Raw genomic sequence first — 23,138 nt, 5'->3', positions numbered from 1 at the left:
TGTGTTCAAATGCAATTGACAATTGCACACTTATGGGATTCCTTTAACTTACAAACTTACGATGACAGGGTATATATGGGGATAAGGAAAAATATTCCTGGATTATTCCCAGATTTTTCCTGAATATCCCATTTAAAACATATGCTTTTTCCCCGGGCGAAAATACACTTTTTCCGTGCTAAGTGACAGTAGGTTTTCTGTAGATTTTTCCCTCGGAACTGCAAAACTTATCAATCCCTTAAATGGTTAACATTTTATACACTGGCATAGAACTTCCCGGAAAATTTTTTTTGGAAAGCCCTTTGATGTGCAGCAACATAAACGCTGCATATTTTCGTATTACAAAAGTATAAATTTGAACTGCAACAAACACAGCGCTTTAGTTTCCGGAGCATTGAAATTGAGATTGCGGTGTCCTTTTGTAAACCAGTAGTATCTCATGCCACATGATCTCACCAGCCAATGACAGCAGAGCATAAGACATGTGTTATAGTCAGCCAATAGCAAGATCACACAAAGAGGAAAAGTTAACGCTTTACATTAATATACATGGTATAGTTACAAGAAAAGCTAAGGTTTCACATATAAAATTGGTCTCTAAGATTAAGAAGCTACAAAAAACGCTAAGCTTTCACATGTAATATTGATCTTTTCTTGCGTGTGTTATACTTTAAGATACATCACATCAATGTGCCAGTAAATTTAAAATTATGACATAAATGTCTGGTCTTCTGGGCTCGAAATTCTTTTAAGTAGCTGGTCCTCAAAGTGTTCAGTTTTAAACGCTCTAAATGGCTCTGAGCACTATGAGCCTTAACATCTGAGGTCATCAGTCCCCTAGAACTTAGAACTACTTAAACCTAACTAACCTAAGGACAGCACACACATCCATGTCCAGGGCAGGATTCGAACCTGCGACCGTAGCAGCAGCGTGGTTCCAGACTAAAGCGCCTAGAACCGCTTAACCACAACGGCTGGCAAAAATAAGCAACATATTGCTGCCACTGAGACCATCATGTGCAATCATAACACAGATGGTTTGACAATATCTGAGCTGCAGAGCAAAATTTATTGAGTTAAGAGCACATATACAACTGAATTAAGAAAAATACAGGGAAGTGTAATTCTAGCTGTGGCAATGCGCCCGTCTACAAGACTAAAATCCCATTGTTCGAGTTGGCCAATTCTTTGTTAAGGAATATTGTTGACAGGAGGGAAGGCTATACAAATTCCAGAAGCTGCATTCTTTATTCAATAGTCATCTATTTAAAACATAGCTGCACAGTTCCCCATTCACATATGTTAGAATTTTGAAACATTGCCAGTGTACAAAACTATCTTCAGGAGAGAAGTTTGCACACCATTCTCTTCTTAATGCAGCCGACTTCAAATAATTATTGTTGCTAATGTTAATAGTTATTGGTGTTAATAAAAGAGCATCATCACCAACTAAAACCATACCTTATAGCATGCCAAGTGTTCTCGATTGTAATGCACGCAATATGATATGTAATTTCAGTTCTGGTGACAGTGCTTCATGCATTACAGTACCTTTATTCCTTATCGCATAATTAACTCTATTTAGAAGAAATGGGAACAGTTCTGGTGACATTCTAAGACAATTAAAAGAACTTCTTGGATCTTCTGTTATAAATTATTTCAGCAAGGATGCTGAGCAACCGAGCTGACGTCTTTTTTTTCATCCAGTCACGAATCGAAATACGTTTCTTATTTTTTTCTTATGCAGTGATTCCACGCAACAAGCTTTAATTCCATCACAACTTTCATTTCAGACACGACTCAGCTACCCACAAAGCAACAAAACTGAACTGTATACTGGTGTCGCCATGTCTACAGTCATATGTGAAACCACATGCGTGCAACTCATCCACGCAACGAGTGGTGCAACCCAATGTCGTCGTGTAAACTAGGCTTAAGGCTCCTATAGGAGCTCTACTCATAGCGAGCAGTTTATTTGTGCGAAATATTACATAGTCTTTGCCTTACGGCCTTTGACATATTTCTGCTGTTTGCAGACGCTTGTGCGTGCACGGTGTTTTGTTTTGTAAATGGCGCATTTCCTTTGCCACTGAAGTTTTATTTTTTTTCCTCTCGTTTATATTTTATTGCTGCAGTATCATTCTCCAGTAGCAGGATAGAGTAAAATTCTTTGCTAGAGAATCAATTCTTACCAGTCAAAACTACAAAAATTTAACTGAAAGCTAAAACAATGAAAAATGCCTGGAATTTCAAAAATTTTCCAGGTTTTACCCGGTTTTCTCCCGGATTAAAAAATTCTTGGGTTTTTCTCAGATTTTCTGGTTGTCCTAGGTCGTATACACCATGGATGAAATTTTTTTTAGCAATTTTGAAAGTCACAGAACGCTATTTTTTCTGTCATATTACCAGATACTACTGATGTAATTATAAAGAGTATCTTCTCCACTCCAGCTATCTGTATTATGTAAATATTTATTACTAAAAATATAAGAAATTGCATTTTTATAAGTTTTTACAAATTATTTACTTGAAAACCTCCATCCGAAAACTTTTGAGAATTACACAAAATACTGTTCCATAAAAACACGGGAGAACTGCCGGATATCAGTAACTTCCTGCCACGATATTTCGGCGCAGAGTCTTCTGGCCATCTTCAGGTGAATGCCACTGTAGTAGTACTGGCGAGTACGCGCTGAGCTCCGCTATTTAAAGCCTTCTGAGGTGACATTGCGCATGCGCAACTCAGGGTGCGCGTTGATAACGGCTCCGTGCGCTGCGCCTCGCGCCCTCCAGTGTGAAAGCCTGGCGTATCGGTGTCAGGTCGATTTCCATCTTTATGCAGATAACTACGTCGACTACGAAGTTTCTCTATAACAGGATTCCAAGCAGAGTTCAGCTGATAACCGCTATCTCGATTGATGAGAGTCTCGTTGTCAGACAATCTTATTTCCACAGCTTCATTGATAATCGAGCTCCAAAAGTTTGATGTATGGGCCAAAATTTTTGTGTCGTAATTCATGGAATGGTCTGTGGAAATACAATGTTCGCCCTCCTTCCAAAATTTCATCATTGGTGGGATCCGTTAAAGACGACCTGGGCCTGCGTAAACCAGGTGTTTACAAAATTCCGTGTGAATGCGGCAAATCATATATAGGGCAAACAACACGAACTGTGCAGGAACGCATTGTGGAACACCAACGGCATACTCGCCTTCTCCAACCCACCAAGTCCGCAATCGCCGAACATTGTATTTCCACAGACCATTCCATGAATTACAACGACACAAAAATTTTGGCCCATACATCAAACTTTTGGAGCTCGATTATCAATGAAGCTGTGGAAATAAGATTGTCTGACAACGAGACTCTCATCAATCGAGATAGCGGTTATCAGCTGAACTCTGCTTGGAATCCTGTTATAGAGAAACTTCGTAGTCGACGTAGTTATCTGCATAAAGATGGAAATCGACCTGACACCGATACGCCAGGCTTTCACAGTGGAGGACGCGAGGCGCAGCGCACGGAGCCGTTATGAACGTGCAAGCTGAGCTGCGCATGCGCAATGTCACCTAAGAAGGCTTTAAATAGCGGAGCTCAGCGCGTACTCGCCAGTACTACTACAGTGGCATTCACCTGAAGATGGCCAGAAGACACTGCGCCGAAATATCGTGGCAGGAAGTTACTGATATCCGGCAGTTCTCCCGTGTTTTTATGGAACAATCAGTACGCCGGGAAAGCTTTAAACATCACACACAAAATACTGTTTGGTTAATGTGTTAGTAGACAGTGCTAACACAGTAGGCAATATTTTTCTGTGTAAAGTATTAAAAATTTTTCAACATTCTGCATTTTTCACAACACTGAATTTCTAGTGTAAAATACGCATACTGGCAACACTATTTCCTGTGCTCTTCTGTTTATAACAAACAAGTGAGAACTTGCACATAAACCATTCTGCATTGTGTTTTATGTTTGGTTTGAACTTTTTGTTAGATACAGTGTCAGTGAGGAAATACAGTAGTGAAAGAGAGAGATGTGTGGACTATGAAAAAAACACTTCACAGTTGCTTGAAATCTGTCAGAGGCACTGCAGAAATATCTTGGTCCTCAAATAATGGTATTAGCACCACATCCTTAGTGCAGGATATTTTCAGCAACGGGGCATGGAAAAAGTGCGTGTGATGGGGTAGGCCGTCTCTGTAAACATCTTTCAACAAGATTTAATCTCCAGCACGAAGCTGTTGATGCAAAGAGTGGCCTGCTGTTAAGCCTGTGGTAGGAATTCAATCAAGTCACTACTGGGTTGCATCCCGGAGTGGCACATACATTGCAAGAACGGTTCTCCACAAAATGCAGCCTGTTTCTGTGTGTGAAATGCAGAGACCACAGTATACATTACAAGACTTCATAGCGAGTCACTTCATTTCTTGTGTGTACGACAATCAGTGGTTGGTGGGACACATAATAAGTGTCCTTTAGGACACCTCATGATCCTGCTAATGCTTTCAAATGGTCATCATCAAAAGATCAGTGTGCAGTGTTCCCATTTCCCAAGTACTGCTCTTGTTGGATCATCCTTGTCCATGTGCAAATCTAGCTCGGCTATACACATTCGATGAGAAGCAGATGAGAGAGAGCGGGGGTGGTGGAAGGGGGGGGGGGGGGCACAAACTCTTTTTGACAGTGCAGTGTTGATAGTTACACTGTAGGCAATTTTAATTCATGGAAATTTGGAAATTAATGAAGAAGTAAAATCATGACAGAAGACAATAATGATTTGTAAATAATGTTATAAAAAGAAAAATGGGTGTAAATATTCAATATGACACTTTGGTTATAAAATGCTTATGAACAGAATTATGAATTGCTTTCCCATTCATATATAATGTTCTTTAAACAGCCAAAAGCAGAATGATTTCATTTAATAATGAAGAAGTACTGAATAGAATTGGAGAGACAAGAAATTGGTGGTACAACTTGAATAAAAGAAGGAATTGGTTGATAGGATACATTTTGAGACATCAAGGGATTACCAATCCAGTACTGGAGGGAAGTGGGGAGGGGGGAAGCGTAAAAATCGTACAGGGATACCAAGAGATGAATACAGCAAGCAGATTCTGAAAGATGTAGGTTGAAGTAGTTATTTGGAGATGAAGAGACTTGCACAGGATACAGTAGCTTGGAAAGTTGCACAAAACCAGTCTTTTGGACTGAAGACCTCAACAGCAATATACAAACCACAATCTGTGACGGGAACTGGATGCTTTCCTTTAGATATTTTCTGAATGTGCCTCACTCACAGCTTCAACATGAAATAAAATAGACAATATTAAGTGAATATTGTGAATATGCACTAGTTCTCATATAGAAGTCGCAAAGCAGCTGCAGGTTTTACTGTGTAACAACATTAAATCCATGGTTATTGTCTCCATATAGCCCCCAACAATTTCTCTGTTAATACGAGGGCAAGTCAATTATTATCCGAAATTTAGTTACTTTTTTTGTTTTGGTAGTACTGTCAGTTTAGGTTGATGACACATGCTTTGTTTATTTGTTGTTATATCTTTGCAATTTTCAAGCTGCTAGGTTAGTTTTGTTATCATTACCGCGCTGTTAATCATGGCTGCTCCACTGTCTATTTGCACCAAAGAAGAGCAATGTTCAGGGATCCACTTTTTGTGGTTGGAAGGTGTATCAGGGGCCGAAATTCATCAAAGACGTTCGATGCAGTAGGGGAACAGCGTTTTGCCACAACGAAGTGTCTACGAATGGATTGAAAAATTCCGAAACGGTAGCACAAACCATTAACTATTGACAAAGTGGCACATTGTCTGCAAATTAGTCACGGTTCTGCCTACGAAATTATCCACAACAGACTTGGGTTTCATAAAGTTTCTGCAAGATGGGTCCCAAAACAACTCACACAGTTGCATAAACAAACACGCTTGGACATCTGGAGGAAAAAATAAATAAATAAATAAATAAATAGAAAATAAAAAAATAAAAAAAAAATAATTGGATCACTGTGGTAACGAAGGGGACGACTTCTTAGACAGTATCATTACTGGTGATGAAATATGGATCCATCATTATGAGCCAGAGAGTAAACAGCAGAGTATGGAATGGAAACATCCAAATTCGCCATGCAAGAAAAAGTTCAAGACCCAACCATCCGCAGGAGAACTGATACTTATGGTTTTTTGGGACGCACAATGTCCAGTGCTGGAACATTATAGGGAAAGAGGCACAACAATAAACAGTGTACATTACAGTAAGATGCTTACTGCTAGGCTAAAGCCTGCAATTCAAAGCAAAGGCCGAGGATTGCTGTCAAAAGGTGGTGTGCTGTTGCGCGACAATGCCCATCCACACACTGCTGAAACGCTCCAGAAACTCAAATTTGAAGTACTGGATCATCCTCCATATAGTCCCGATCTTGCCCCTTCTGACTATTACTTGTTTGGTCCATTCAAACAGGCCTTAAGGGGCCGTCAATTTGCCTTGGACGAAGCAGTTGAAAGAAGCGGTGCATTCCTGGCTCGCAGCTCAACCGAGAACCTTCTTTTATGAGGGCATCAGGAAGCTTGTACAATGATGGACCAAGTGCGTTGAGACGCAAGGAGACTATATTAAAAAATGATGTTCTTGTAAGTTTCCTATTTGATTACAATAAAATTTTATAACTATTTTGTGGATAATAATTGACTTACCGTCATAATTGTATTAAGGGAATAAACACACTACGGCAAGGCCGCAGTAATAGGCAGAACTTACTTTGCGGTACCCAGACAATGGTATACGGATGTCTGGCCCTATCTCCAAGATTATATTCCACGGGGTTGGTTTGACACTCTTCTTCTGCAGATGCAACAGATGCTCTATTGCATCATTAAAATTGCACACGATAGAACCATCAACCTAGAAAAAGAATCACAATAAATTAATATTGACAAACACTGTTGCTGACAACTGTCTAATGAGAATTACAGAATTACATGTCACAGTCTTAAAGTGGCCTATACTACAAACAACGATGAACACTGCCCATATCCCATCTCCAGGGTGGCTTCTCAAACTAGAAAAAAAGGATTCCCTGAGAATTCCGCGTATGGGGAGGAAGATGGTGTCATTAAAAGCTCCTCACGCATTGACGGGGAGTGGGGGAAGGGAAGGGGTATACAGCAATAACGGCTTTCCTTTTCTCTCAGTTGACATATATTAGCAATAAGTAGTAGCTTAAGAGCATTTTTTTTAACATCGATAATTTATATTCAATAATATTTTAACACACTTTGAAATATTAAGCATTTTCAAATTTTTGACTTATAATACTCATTAAAATTAAACATTGGAAACTCCAGCTAGGAGATGCTGGAGTCAGTAGTCATGTGTGCATGAGGTGTGCTTGCTTGTGTGTATGAACGGTGTGTGTGTGTGTGTGTGTGTGTGCTTTACTAATGAAGACTGTGGGTGAAAGCTTTATGTAAGTGTCTTTTAATTGTGCCTGTCTGCAACTTAATGTGTCTTCTTTCTGGTAAGTAGCAACCTGTCATTAAATTAAATTTCAATACTAGGTAAAAAATGCAGAATTCCATGAGATTTTATGAAATTCCTGAAATTCCCTGAGACTTCCCCGAATTTGCCAGGTAAAATCTAATTATCTGCAAATTTGAGATTTTCCAGAAGAATCACCAGCCTGACCTCCCTCATACAGAAAATAAGCCCTCTCATTCCCATTTAATAATGCCAGGGTGTATAAATTTTCTTGTCACTCATAGATATTAAACTGTGTATCTTTGGGAACAATTTTAGTGACAGCCTCTTATTCTGCCACAAAAGGACCTGCTGGTTTAACACAGTGGAACCTCGCTTAACAAGCGCTTCCCAGAAAGTGCGATTTGCATAACAAGCAAAACAAACTGTAAAAAATGTACTCGTTTATCAAGCGATGTTTTGCATAACAACTGAGGAGGATTTAGTGTGATGACACCAGCCGTTTGCGTGTGGCAGGGGGAAACATTCAACAATGTGAACACCTTCGATTGTCGGCAGTGGCATATGAACAATGTCTTTAGTACATACTGCAGTCTGGGTACAACACTCTTTCTGTTACTATCTTAGCGCAGCTTGGGATCACGCATTTTTGTGAACTTGTGTTCACAAAGTGCTTTTTTGTGTGCACATTTTAATAATTGTCATAGAAATGTCCCCAAAGGTAAAGCCGCAAGAAGACAACCGTAAGAGAAAGCAAATGACCATAGATTTGAAACATAAAATCATGAAAAAGGTGAAAGTGGTGTGAGCATTGCTGATTTAGCACGCACATAAAATCGGTCTGCATCAACTGTTTGCCCTATCCTCAAGAACGAGGATGAGATTAAGGAAATAGATGCTTCAAAGGGAGTAACAAGAGTATCGAAACAATGGTTTCATATTCTGGATGATGTCAAAAGGTTGCACCTCGTACGGATAAATGAAAAGCAATTGCAAGGCGACAATATTAACGAGACATCATTTGTCAGAAGGTGTGAATGGTTTTTGCTGACTTCATTAAGATGACGCCAGGATTATTACTGGCCGAAGAAGTGTTTAAGGGCGCCCATGGGTAGTTCGAGAATTTTAAGAGAAGAACTGGCATCCACAGCATTGTAAGGAACGGCGAAGCAGCTATCTCTGACTCAAAGACAGCAGAGAACTTCAGCAGCAATTCACGATGCTCGTAGATTCTCAGGGTTATCCGTCACATCAGGTTTTTAATTGTGATGAGATGGGTCTACTCTAGAAAAAGATGCGGAAATGTACCTTTGTAACAGTAAAGGAGAATGCACTGCCCGGTCACAAGCCAATGAAATAGTGTCTCACACTGCTATTCTGTGCCAATGCAAGCAGCGATTTGAAAATCAAACCACTGCTTGTTTACCATTCAGAAACTTCATAGGTCTTCAAGAAGTGTGAAGTTCAGAAGAACAGTTTAAATGTGATGTGGAGGTTCAACAACAAGGCTTGGGTGACACGTGATCTTTTTTGTGATTGGATCAATGAAATGTTTGGTCCTTCAGTGAAAAATATTCACTTGAGATGAATCTGCCACTCCATGTCTTGCTTGTTATGGTTAACTCCTGCCCATTCTCCAGGTCTACAAGACTGCCTTCTTGAAGAATTTCTCTGCATCAAGATCCAATTTCTGCCTTCCAAACACCACTCCGATACACCAGCCTATGGACCAGCAGATTATTGCTAACTTTAAGAAGCTCTGCACTAAACCACTCTTCGACCATTGTTTTGAATTGACTGAAGCTACTGAACTCACTCTCAGAGAGTTTTGGAAATATCGCTTCAACATTGTTGCTTGCATCAAGATGATTGAAAAGGTGTGGGAAGGTGTTACCAAGAGAACTCTCACTTCTGCTTGGAAGAAGCTTTGGCCAGAGTACATTGTCAAATGTTACTCTGAGGCATTTGAATCAGTACCTATACTCCTGAGACCTGATGTCCATTATAATGGACATCGAGTTTCCTGTCCTGCTGTCAAAGATTCTGCATTTTTCGTTGTAATACTTGTGGCACATTTGAATGGACTGTATGCTGCAGCCATCTGGCGGGAGAAACGGTCACTACGATCACTTGGCGCCAAGTAGCAGCTTTGTTTACGACCTGTTACAATGGCAGGTGAGTTCTCCGTTATTATTGTGTATTTTTCGAAACATATTTTATGAAAAAAGGACCTATAGTAGGCAGCATCTATAAGTGGTGCTTATACGACCATTCTGTGCAATAAGGTTTGGTAGTACTGTGTATTTCCATAAATTATCGTTGCAAAACAGTAATGTCCACTGTAGTGGACACTGGGACGTGCAGCCCCATCTCTGAGCACTATTTTGTAGGCAATAGTGGTCATTACCTTTGTTAATTTCCAATACATTTCGTGTTTTGACTGTTGCTCAATGACATTATCTGATCCACTACTATCATTATTTTCTGTAAGGAAAGTAGGCACAATGTTAAAACAATCATTTTCTTAAAGGATACAGATCAAAGCTCAGTTCAGAAGAAATTTTAGAACTTCTTTTGAATGGAGACGTGTCAGATCTTGAGATTAGTGAGGAGGAGGAGGATGGTGATTTTGATCTGGCAGATGATGCTGTGCAACAATCGGATGTTCCTTCCCCAAGTGAACAGAGTAGCAGCTGCACTGATAATTCTGATGATGACGAGAGTTCTTCGCAGAATCGCAGGATGTTTTGGGAGAAATGCAAAAGGTAAGTGTAATACCTTCTTGTAAATAATTTTCTATTATTCCAGATATTTTCGATCTTTCCTTCATGCTTTGTTTCCAAATTTCAGGTTTGAGGGACTCCAGGCTACCTTCTCGCCCACAGGAGTTGCAGAACATAATAATAAGCAGATCATGCACTACTTTCAGCAATACTTTGACTTGGCCTTTTTTAAGGATACGTCTGAACTTACCAATATGAGATATTTACAGCAGACTGGAAGGTCTTTAAAGCTGTCTGCCAAGGAATTGCAGGTATTTATTGGAGCAACAATACTAATGTCTTGTTTGAGATATCCTAGAGTTAGGATGTACTGGGGTAAAACAACAAGAGTTATTAGCATTACTGAAATAATGACTTGAGACCGATACTTCACCTTTAGAAGTAATTTGAAGATGACAGGCGATAATGCTGTAACAGAGGAAACTAGAAGGAAAGATAAATTGTGGAAAATAAGGCCACTTTTAGAACGTGTAAAGAGAGCATGCCTCTGTTTACCTCGAACTCCTGAAGTGGCAGTGGATGAACAAATGATCCCTTTACTGGAGCATGTGCAATAAAACAATTTGTCAGGGGAAAGCCAAATCCTGAAGGGCTTAAAAATTTTGTGTTGGCTGCCCCTTCAGGACTAGTCCTTGACTTTGAGATTTATGGAATTTCAGGGTGTTTCACAGAGGAGGAGGAGGAGGAGGAGGAGGTAACAACAAAGCAGTAATCTTCTGATACAATAAGAGAAATCCTGAAAGCCTGGGAACCGGAAGACTGAAAATTGCCAACCCAATAAAGCAGTCGCTACATGTGTTACGAATTTATTTGGCGACAATGTTGTGTCGTATTTTCACCAAGTGTTGAAGCATTGGCAGAAATAAATGACTATAGACAGCTTCCTGGTAAAAAAGAATTAGTTGTGTATCATGAATAATAAAGTATATAATACGAATATAACAGAGGGAAACATTCCACGTGGAAAAAATATATCTAAAAAGATAGATGATGAGACTTACCAAACAAAAGCGCTGGCAGGTCGATAGACACACAAACAAACACAAACATACACACAAAATTCTAGCTTTCGCAACAAACGGTTGCTTCGTCAGGAAAGAGGGACGGAGAGGGAAAGATGAAAGGAGGTGGGTTTTAAGGGAGAGGGTAAGGAGTCATTCCAATCCCAGGAGCGGAAAGACTTACCTTAGGGGGAAAAAAGGACGGGTATACACTCGCACACACACACATATCCATCCGCATATACACAGACACAAGCAGACATTTGTAAAGGCCTTTACAAATGTCTGCTTGTGTCTGTGTATATGCGGATGGATATGTGTGTGTGTGCGAGTGTATACCCGTCCTTTTTTCCCCCTAAGGTAAGTCTTTCCGCTCCTGGGATTGGAATGACTCCTTACCCTCTCCCTTAAAACCCACCTCCTTTCATCTTTCCCTCTCCTTCCCTCTTTCCTGACGAAGCAACCGTTTGTTGCGAAAGCTAGAATTTTGTGTGTATGTTTGTGTTTGTTTGTGCGTCTATCGACCTGCCAGCGCTTTTGTTTGGTAAGTCTCATCATCTTTCTTTTTAAAGTATATAATACTTTATGTATAATTTTCTTTGAATAAATGGAATGAATAATATAAAACTTTTAGTACTTTTTCTGCATGGAATGCATTATCGTATTTTACATTAATTTATATGGAATAAATTGTTTTACTTGACGAGTGTTTCACTCTACAAGTAAGATTCTGGAACGAATTATGCTCGCCATGCTAGGTTCCACTGTAATTACATATCTGTATAGCTTTGTGTGTGTGTGTGTGTGTGTGTGTGTGTGTGTGTGTGTGTGTACTAAGGTTCAGATTTCCCTTCCCTTCCCTGTCGGCAGTAATTGTTCATGCGCTTGGTTATCTGCTGTCTTGGTTCTTTGGAGAATTTCTTCTCCTTTCCTGTGACTTGAGTGGAACCTCATTCATCCATTTCTTAATATTACTTCTGTATGTAGTCCTCTAGTGTATAATGCCCTGATATTACCAGATTAGGTTAGGTGTCCTCTGACTTTGTCAAGGTATCTGGTATTTGAATGGTGGGGATGGAGACTCTTGTATTACATCAGTATCCCTTTTGCCAATCCAATTGGGTGCAAGTGTTCTACATGGCCACACAAGTTCAGGAGTTGTTTCGTTATGACGTCATTCACAGGTTCACTGAGATGTTACACCTCCACATTGTTCCACATCTTCCACCCGCCATCATGGTTCTTCTAAGTCCTACTACTTTTCTGATGAATCGGCATTCTCTGAACTCCAGTGTGGTAATTATTTATTTGTAATTTCTGCTACCAGACACTTTTAATTTATTTTATGTTTAATCTAACATAATACAACGCATTTTGAACATGTTCTGTTCATCACCATGCATGCATACATACATACACCAAGACAAATGTTACTTAAAAATAAATTGTCTTAAACTAAATTAACCTAGAACTATTTGCCCATTATTCACTACTGTAGTGGCTGGTGTGGCATTTGGAGGGGAGGGGGCCAGTGGATGGCCAGATATCGATGTCAGTTACGTCTTCTGCTGATTTCTCTTGTTGTTGGTTATGTATGAGATCACAGCCTGTACAGGATGCAGACAATTTTGCATCACTTGTGTGTTGCGAAAATCGTGCGAAAGGCTTTTTACGATAGTTGATCACTTACAAATTTATTGCCTTGTAGTACCAATGACCTAAAATAACTGTACTGTGGTGACAGATTTTGACATTTCTGCTAATATTTCTATTATCATACAATTTAGTGATAGGCTGATAGCCCTGTATGCCATTTCCAATTTAACAATGTGAGTCTTACTTTCCTCTTTTTCTCTGATGTCCTCTGCAATGATTTCATTGAGGTGCTTAAGTTTTGGAATCGGGTAATATGGCCAAATTCAGTGCCAAGGACGGTGGCACTCATATCAGTCATAAATCCCGACTTTTCAAGGGAGATCTGCAACTGTCTTTTTCTGTTCATTTCTTCAGAATTTCAATCTGGGTGCACGCTGTATCAGTGTTTGTGGAGAGTACGGCCGAGTCATCAGTAAATGCTAAGCATTCAATCTTAACACGGTCACGTCATGGCTTGCTCTGTATGGCTCTCTGTTACAACTTTCTCTCGAACCTGGTTAAAGAACATAGGTGATAGGCTGTCTCCTAATAGCACACCAGTTTTAATATCAAATAGATCTTAAGTCTCTTCCAGAATTTCTCCTTGGACTGAGTGTCAGTAAGCATCTGTTTGATGGGAACATGTTAAAAATATTTATTAATCAAATGAATCAACAAGGTTTACTGTTACCAGTCACTGTTTATTTATTTCCACAATGCATTTCAAAGGTTTAAACGTGTCGTGGAGATAAATAAACAGGTAATAGTAAACTTGTTTCATTTAATGACAATAATAGTCATGGTAAAGCCTAACCTAAAATGTTTGCATTTAAAATATTTACTAATAATAGAATGCAGCCTTTCATTGCCAGTATTTGCATTTTAGTGATATTTTATGTCCTAAACCAATAAAACAATTATCAATAAGTATTAAATTTCTGTGTTTAAGTAACCATTAGAAATGAGACACACAGATTGGGAAAGAGTAGGGTACGGGTGGGGACGGGTTGGTGGGACTGGCAGCTTTAAACAAGTAATTTTTGGACAATATGGCTTTCTTACATGCCATAATTGCAGACTGGGACTCTACTTTCCTTTTTTTTAATTTCTGTTATCAAAAGTTTTGAAATACCATGCGGTGATTCTAAGTCAAGTGGTCTATGGGTACCAACTCTACCATCTCTGAGTTTGTTCAAGTTTTATGTGTAAGTTTGCTAAACAACCAAAGGAAGCTATAAAACTTTGCAGCTCACAAGTTTTAATACTTTTCTCGCAAACTTGATTCAGTATCTTCTCATTAGATATTTGATGTATCCATCTAATCTTAGACATTCTTCTATAGCACTGTATTTTAAATGCTTCTATTCTTTCCTCCCCTGAACTGTTATTGTCCAAGCATCACTTCTATACATAACTACATTCCAGACAAATACTCTCATAAAAAGTATCTTTCTCAGAAAGGCTTTTCTTGTTACTGCCAGGCCTAATTTTGTATCCACTCTGTTTCAGCTGTTATCAGTTATTTTACTGCCCAAACAAATAAATGGATCAACTACTTTTAATGTTGTATTTCTAAATCTAATTCCCCTCAGCATCACCTGGTTTAATTTGACTACATTCCATTGCCCTCATTTTATTTTTGTCAATATTAATATCATAAGCTCTTTTTGATACACTATCTATTCTGCTAACCAGATATTCCAAGTAATTTGCCATCTTTGTAGAATTACAATGTCATAGCCAAGCCTCCCTGAACTTTAATTCTATTTCCAAACATTTCCTTGGTTTCCAAACTGCTTGCTCAATATACAGATGGAATAACATTGGAGATATGCTCCAATACTATCTCACTTCCTTTCCTCAACTACCACTTCCTTTCCAAGTTCTTTAATTCTTATAACTGCAATCTGGCTTCTGTAGAAGTTGTTTCCCTTGTGTTTCAAAAAGTGCATTCCAGTCACATTGTCAAAATCTTTTTCCTAAACCTATAAATGCTACAACCACAGGTTTCCATTTCTTCAGTCTATCTTCTAAGATGATTTGTAGGGTCAGCATTGCCTCGTGTGTTCCTACATCTCTCGGGAATATATCTTGCAAGTAAATGGAATAGTTTTGTCATAGGAAGCCTCCCAAGGATCTTAATAACTCTGAGGGAATGTGCATTTCTCATGGTACCTTGTTTCGACTTGGGTCTTGCAGTTCTCTTTCAAATTCTGCTTGCAGTAGGCTATCATATCTTCTTTCTATTCTTCATCAACCTCCTCTTCCCATTCCATGATATTGACTTCAGGTTCATTTCCCTTGCATAGCTCTTGTACACATTTTTCAATTTTCTGCTTTCTCTCAGTGCTGACTTCTTGTGACTTGATCTCTTAATATCCATACTGATGATTCACTTTTTTTTAATTTCCCTAAAGCCAGCATCTATTAGGTTGGTGCATAAGTTTGTACCACTTTTCTTTTGCATGTTGATATTCTGGTTGCTATGGGATTATTTCTCAATTGTCATTTTTTATTTGTAGTTCACTGTTGTTTTTTCAGTTTACATACAGTCATTTTGTCATTTGGAGATACTGAGTGGAGATGTGGATGCTAGAAAATGCGAGTGTCAAGTGAAGAAATCAAAACATTTCCGACATATTCTTCTTTTTGAGATCAATACAGGAGTTGACAGTAACGGAAGCAACAAGAAACGTTTGTGATGTGCATGGGAATAATGCCAATGGACAGAGCACGGCAAGAAAATTATTTTCTTGCTTTAAGGAGGATTGTTTTGACATTAGTGACTCTCCAAGCTCAAGAAGACCTTCATTGTTTGATGAAGATTGTTTAAAGATGTTAATCCACAATGATCCATGTCAGTATACCCAAGGACTGGCAAATACGATGAACTGTGATTATAATTCCACCATTCTGCAACACTTGCACGGAATGCGGAAGATTCCAAAATTGGACACATGGGTACTACACGCTCTACGCCAAAATCACAAAAATCAGAGGGTAGCTGTATGTGCATCTCTGTTTGCTTGTCCCCAATTGGCTTGTGACCAACACCAACCATTACTATCCTGTATCATTACTGATGATAACAAATGATGTCTTTATGGTAACATTAGGAAAAGAAAAGAATCGTTGAGCCCAAACAAAGCAACAACTCCCTGAACAAAGACCTGTGTGTATTCACAAAGCATACTGTTATGCATCTGATGGAACAGCGATGGTGTGGTGTACTATGAATTACTTCCCGAGGTGTAAACACCGCTGCTCACATTTATTGTCAACAACTGAAACATTTTGCATAAGCAATCCAAGGACAACGAAGAAAACTGTGTGAAGTGATGTTACTTCATGATAACACTTGCCATCATTCTACTAGACTGACAAAAACACCATACAGGAGTTGGGTCGGGAATTCATTCCGCTCCCACCTTATTGACGTGACCTTGCACCCTCAGATTTTCACGATTTCTGTTCTCTATCAAACAACCTTCAGTGAACTTCCTTTCTCATGAAAATGTGTTCTGAACATGACTTGACGATTTCCTCGCAACAACAACACATAATTTCTACAGTCGTGGAATCGAAAAGTTACTCTATCGTTGGCGGACTATTGTAGATTGTGAAGGAGAATATATTAATGATGATGAAGTTCTCTGTTATGTGTGTCTTTTGTGTTTATTAAACATATGGAAAAATGCTACGAACTTTATCATATTCACATATACCTCTAAAGCTTTGCATTTCTCTCCTCCAGCTATCCCTGTCTTGCAATTCTGTGCCCTCTTCCTGGGAACTGTTACCCTCAAATAAATTAGACAAAACAAAATGTTAGTATGCGTGCTATATGTGTGTGGTTAATTATCCAATTAACTTGCAGTCTTCCAAAGAATAACCACACATATATAGGTCTTGCACCTCATTTCAGCTAACACCACACCGGCTGTTGACCTAATGGCCATAACGTACAAGCCCATGGGGCTACACCTGTGTGAATTTTGTCAGTCAATTTGCACATTACATGTGGCTCATAGTCACGCATCACGTGTCCCCTAAGTCAGTCAGATATCACTCACACTGCCAACTACAGGCGGCTCCCTCTCATCCTGGGGGTCTGCATGACTCGCTCTGTCTTTCTTTTTAACCTTCGCCAACCTACTGCTCTCTCCTCCTAAAGGAAGGAACCAATAATCCTGAAAGCTATGTAGTGTTATCTCTTCTACTTTTATGTGACACGGTTGGAGACCACTGTATGTTAGTGTTGTTTGTTTTTAGTCTTGTTACCAGGCCTGGTGGGTTCTATAAGGCACACGAACAGGTCAGATGTTGACTGACTGTTATGAAGGACGTGGAGATGCCGTATACACGTCTGAGACAGCTCTATCACAACATGACAGTTTGAAACGGGCCTCACTGTGGGTTTCCCTTTGGCCCAGTTATGCAATATCCACACTTGTGAGGCATTTGGATGTGACAGTGGCCCAATGTTGGACTGCAGTGGGAAGATGAGGACAGGCATACTCACAGTTCAGGTTCCAGTAGACCAAACTCCACCACCACAAGGGAGGATCCCAGGGTGTATACACGAATGAGGGGGAAAAAAAAATTCCCAGACTTTTCCCAGATATCCCAGTTAAAAAACATACTTTTTCCAATGCAAAAATACACTTCTTCCATGCTAAGTGACAGTAGGCTTTCCATAGATATTTCCTCAGAACTGTAAAACTCGTCAATCCTTTGAATGGTAAACGTTTTGTATACTGGCGTAGAACTTCCCGGCACGTTAGGAGGGGGGAGGTGGGGACACATGTTATTGTCAGCCAACAGCAAGATCACTGTTAAGTAGTGCAAACACACAAAGAGGAAAAGTTAGTGGTTTACATAAATAAACATAGTGTAGCTACAAGAAAAACTAAGCTTTCACATATAATATTGGTCTTGAAGGTTAATAAGCTACAAGAGAAGCTAAGCTTTCACATGTAATATTGATCATTTTTTGCGTGTTTTATACTTTAAGATATAATCACACAAATGTACAAGTAAATTTAAAATAATGACATGAAAACATGAACGTCTGGTCTTCTAGGTTTGAAATTCTTCCAAGTGTCAAATGCTCTGTTAATTATGAAATTCATCGCACATTTTCACATGTAACACAATTCATCTTGTGTAGAAAGAAATTTTCTTTGAAAGTAACACTTTTCAAACCACCATTCCCAATACTATTCTGAGACTGTTAGACATAGGTTCATTTCGGCAGTAGCCAGAGAGCGCCAGAGAACAGGTATTATTGCGTGTGTGCAGCTGCAGTGATCTAAGAAGCCCGCATGAAGAGATATTACATTATGCCATATATAAAAAAAACAAAACAGGACATCAGCATTGGCATTTCGTAAACCATACTAAAATGCATAATTCGTCTTGAACTGCACATCGGTTTGTCGAGATTCACAATGAAGTAGGTCCCACCTCATATTAAGCTTTTCAGAGTGGTTTCTGGGATGTAAATTTTGTTGGAGTACCAGTACTGTACTATCTCAAGTTTGGTTCTTTATTATGGCATAATGCCATACATGGCAGAAGATGAAAACGTGCGCTTGAAATTCAGCGAACAATTGGAACTAGCCAATACTGTGGAATGAAATGCTTCGTTTCAAATAAATTGATTGCCTCATTGGTAAAGATTAATAAAGCGAAATGTCTTTGGCAAACTGACAAAAATAACTTCATTGTTATGCAAGGCTTAACTCCTAAAAATTTGGAAATAAAATAAAATCAGAAAATTGAAACTAATAATATATTTTTGCCTTCCATAATTATGTGAATGTATTTGACTTCACTCGATAGGTCCTGACCACAGAAATCCGTTTTGTTTTCATTTGATGTGGGAGCTGTAAACGAAGAGGAAACAGAAAAATCACGTAGCATAAACATGGGGCATGTGGAGACAAACCCTCTTCTTACTACAACTTGGACAACTCCTGCGCATGTGCGAATCTGGCAGCTAGGGCGAAAGAGAAAAAAATTTTCTCGTTAGCATCTGGCTGCTTGCTGCTATTGTCGATACAGCTAACAGCCACACTTCAAGTAGCTGGAAGGTACTGCTCACACGCAAGTCAACTGCGCATGCGCATGAGTGCGCTGGCAATTGCTCAAACGAACCTAATGTAAACAGCTGTGATGTCACACTCATAGAAAGCAGTTTATTGTTACAAAGTATTGCATAGTCTTCGCCCTAAGGCCTTTGACATTTTGTTGGTGTAAATGGCACTTTCCTTTGCAACTTAAGTTTTATTTATTTATCTTTTTCTCTTGTTTATGTTTTAATGCTGCAGTATTATTCTCCAGTAGGGGGATACAGTAGGATTCTTTGCTAGAGTATCAGTTCTTACCAGTCAAAATTACAGAAATTTAACTGAAAACTAAAACAATGAAGAATTCCCGGAACTCTGAAAAATTCCCAGATTTTCTCAGTTTTCGCCCTGATGATGAAACTCCTGGGTTTTTCCCGCATTTCCCGGTTGTCCTGGGTCATATACACCCTGAATCCAGATATTGTGCACCAAGCAAATTGTAATCCCTTCACTTCTGCACCTACCATCTGACAAGGAACGCCTTGAGTGTGAGTCACAAATTCAATCTTTAGTAAGGCTCATTTGAAAGTATTGTATTAACAGTTATGACAGGAAAAGTATCAGCTGCTTATGACTCACCACACTTTAGGAGAGCAACAGAAAATGAGTGTCTGGGGTATAGCAATCAACCTTCTATGGGATGCATGTATTATACCCCACAAAATGGTCATCATTGACATTCAAGAAATGTTCAAAACAAACCATTAAATTGCACAATGCCTCGACAACAATGGTGGGCCACACTAATCTCAAACATTCACTCCATCGAGATCGAAGACAAACTCCTTGGGAGTTACATACCATGCAGGACGTTCAGCTAGGTATCCGCTCTTAAGGAATGCATACAGAATCTTATCACTGTAATGGGGTGAAGAGAACTGATGGAATAGGAGGGCATGCAACTAAATGTGAAACAGTCTATCGTGGAGTTTATCAAGAAACAGGCTATCCTTTAAGGCATTGCTGCAGATAGTGCGATAAATAATATGTTTTATAGGCACAGAAAAAACAAACACTGAGAGGTTGAATTTGTCCAATTTTTCCAAATGGTATGAACTGCAACGTCAAAGATTTTATAGGAGGAATAGTTTGCTTGAAAGGAGTATGATTTTTCTATAAACACCAGGAATCTAGCAAAAGCAAGTTATTCTGAGTAGCTATTGGCCAAAAGCAGTGCTCATACCACAGCTGTAGTTCCCTTATGTCCATTTTCCCATTCTTACTTGCTGTGATGTACAAATTCCCTACGCCCTTGTGAGAGCACTCACATCGTAGGAAGTGGAGCACTTCCGACTTCTCGCAGCACAATAAATAACTTTCCAGCCAATTTACCACCTAGATTAACAGTCAGCATAATCGTATATGAATACGTTAAGGCATTGGTGTCAGTTGATCTCAATACAACTCTCTTGGTACCTCTAATTTTCAGGGTTCCTTTCATATGCATTTCCTGTTCAAATCCCAATTGGTCCAAGTTAAAAACAAAGTCCTTTCTCAATGATGAGATAAGTCTGATTATCTCAACTACAATTTTTTGAGCTGATTCCATAGTTTACTCGGCATTGGCAAGTTGACATTTTGTTTGAAATTTTGTTATCTTACGTCTCCCAATTCTGTAGTACTGTTTGAAGTTATGCAATCATCCACTGCTTCCATCAAAATCACTGTAATCTATGTTGCGTACAAATTGATCTGCTAATGTAGCAGATCACTATCACACACATCCTGTAAATTGCATCAGGCATCCTTGAAATGTGCAAACACCAGTTTTTGTAAAAAGTGTGCCACATCGTCCCTTGAATATCCATAGTTTTTCTTATGTACTTCATGGTCATATAGTTTCAGACTTATTATAAATCTGTTAATAGTTATTTTTTTACTATGCTGTAGATGAACTCCCATGTACATAATTATGTTTAGTAACCACTACTTGGACAACAACTGTCCTTTACTAAGCTTCACTAGAGATGGGATTTGTGGCTGCCTGTGCTACAAGGATGACAAACTAAACAGCTCGACACCTGTTTCAATATCACTTTCACTTGTTAAGCACGTATCATCATTATCATATTCCCCATGTACACTGTCTGCACTGTAGAGTGTATATAACACCACACATTCCATTGACTCATTTTGCAGAAACGCTTATATTTCATCTGCCACGTCTTTTACCACTCCTTGGGTTTCTTTCTGATGAAATTTCACCTTCGGCAGCAATTGTAGATATACTGTAATGTTTGCTTTGTTTATTGTTGCCACTGCTCTGTTTTTTATGAACACCACTAGCACTGTAGCACTGTCGCGAGTTACTTCTCGAATAAGCAGTTCACCTATTGTTTTGTTTTGTTTTAGGGTGCAAAAAGAATTAGGGTATACAGGCCTGTGTCAAAACTGTAGAACACTAATACAAAGAGAGGAGTTAAAAATGACTACACATGAATCCCAATCAACTGAGGAGAAGGCAGCTAAGAAGAGGGGCATGGGGAAAGCTCTGTAAAATACGCCATAGAGAAATAGAGGTCCCGAACTAGAAATTAAATGTCCTTTGCCATATTGCTACAACAGAAAAGTAAAATGCAATCGACAGCCTGCGCGTCATTCGCTAAAATGGCCGATAACTCAGACGGCAAACCCAAACGAGCACATAAGTGATTAAAAAAAGGGTATTCCACCAGGAAATGGCGGACCGTCAAAGCTGAGCACAATGTGCACAAAGTGATGGAGGAGCACCACTGAAGAAATGGCGATTGCTAAAAAGACAGTGCCCAATACAAAAGCTAGCTAAAATGATCTCCTCACAGTGAGAGGGCCGAGAGGAGGTTGTCCGAGCCACTGGTAGAGGCTTAATAACCTGGAGGTTGTTCCCACAAAGTGAGGACCAGTGGTGTCGTCAAAGCAACCACCTGCTGACAGACAGCAACACATAGATCATCGGAGGGGATGTAAGAACTACCAGGAGGAGGTACGAGGACTGCAGCCTCGGCAGCAGCCTCGTTTCCTACAGTTCAACTGTGCTCCATCGCCTCATACAGTGCACATCATCGGGTTGACAGAGGAGATAGAGAAGATCCAAAGAAGAGCAGTGTGTTTCAACACAGGGTTATTTGGTAAGCGTGATAGGGCTCCGGAGATGTTTAGCAAACTCAAGTGGCAGACTCTGCAAGAGAGGCACTCTGCATCGCAGTGTAGCTTGCTGTCCGGGTTTCGAGAGGGTGCGTTTCAGGATGAGGTATCGAATATATTGCTTCCCCCTACTTATACCTCCCGAGGAGATCACGAATGTAAATTAGAAAGATTCGAGCGCGCACAGAGGCTTTCCGGCAGTCATTCTACCCGCGAACCATATGCGACTGGAACAGGAAAGGGAGGTAATGACAATGGCACGTAAAGTGCCCTCCGCCACACACCGTCGGGTGGCTTGCGGAGTATAAATGTAGATGTAGATGTACTTCCAGTCCCGCCCAATGTTACCATTAGCAGCCAATATTGTGCTCGCACGGTACAAAACACATAGAGCATCGAATGCCGTAAACACCGTCGGCCTTCTGCGACCCCGCTTTCGACAGGTTCCTTGCAAGAACAAGTAATGGACTCCACGCAACATTCTGTGTCAACCCGCACCATTGGTGGAAGACTGGTAGCAGTCAGACTCGAGACTTACAGCCTAATGCATAGAATGCCACAAATGAACAATTACATCTGGAATGGTGATGTAAGCACGAAGCACGGATTGGTGACGAATGGCATCACACTGTGTTCGGCAACGAATTGTGATTCTGCACTACCTCGGACGATCGTCGCCAGTGAGTACGGCAGTGAGATGGGAAGACGTCCCGTCGTTCCAATATTTTACAGAGGTACAGCAGTGTTTCTTCTGGCACGACTGAAGGAGCTGTGACAGCACAATGGTACATTACAGATGTTCCGGAGTAAAGTCAGGCGCCGGCACGACAGTCGAGAATGTCAGAGCAGAGAGGGTCGTGAGGCGACGTCAGCCAATAGTATGCTGGCTGACCCTTCTCTAGGAAAAAGATGAGACAGCAGCAGCATCTACACGAAGAGGACAATCACCACACTGCCTGGCCACAGCCCGGT

General features: G+C 39.9%; 1 protein-coding gene across 2 annotated transcripts in view; it reads right to left on the bottom strand.

Annotated features, from left to right (window-relative positions):
- LOC126210353 (X-ray repair cross-complementing protein 5) overlaps nt 1–23,138 on the bottom strand; it is a 167,742-nt gene that overhangs the window by 79,762 nt on the left and 64,842 nt on the right. For both annotated transcript variants that reach the window (XM_049939567.1, XM_049939568.1), the window contains exon 6: nt 6,774–6,917. In XM_049939567.1, the coding sequence (XP_049795524.1) occupies nt 6,774–6,917 (144 nt within the window). The remainder of the gene's footprint in view (nt 1–6,773; nt 6,918–23,138) is intronic.

The sequence above is a fragment of the Schistocerca nitens genome, chromosome 10 (assembly GCF_023898315.1).
Source record: "Schistocerca nitens isolate TAMUIC-IGC-003100 chromosome 10, iqSchNite1.1, whole genome shotgun sequence".
In the NCBI taxonomy this organism is placed as follows: Eukaryota; Metazoa; Arthropoda; class Insecta; order Orthoptera; family Acrididae; genus Schistocerca; species Schistocerca nitens.
The sequence above is the reverse complement of the archived record's forward strand: the minus strand, read 5'-3'. Positions and strand labels throughout refer to the sequence as shown.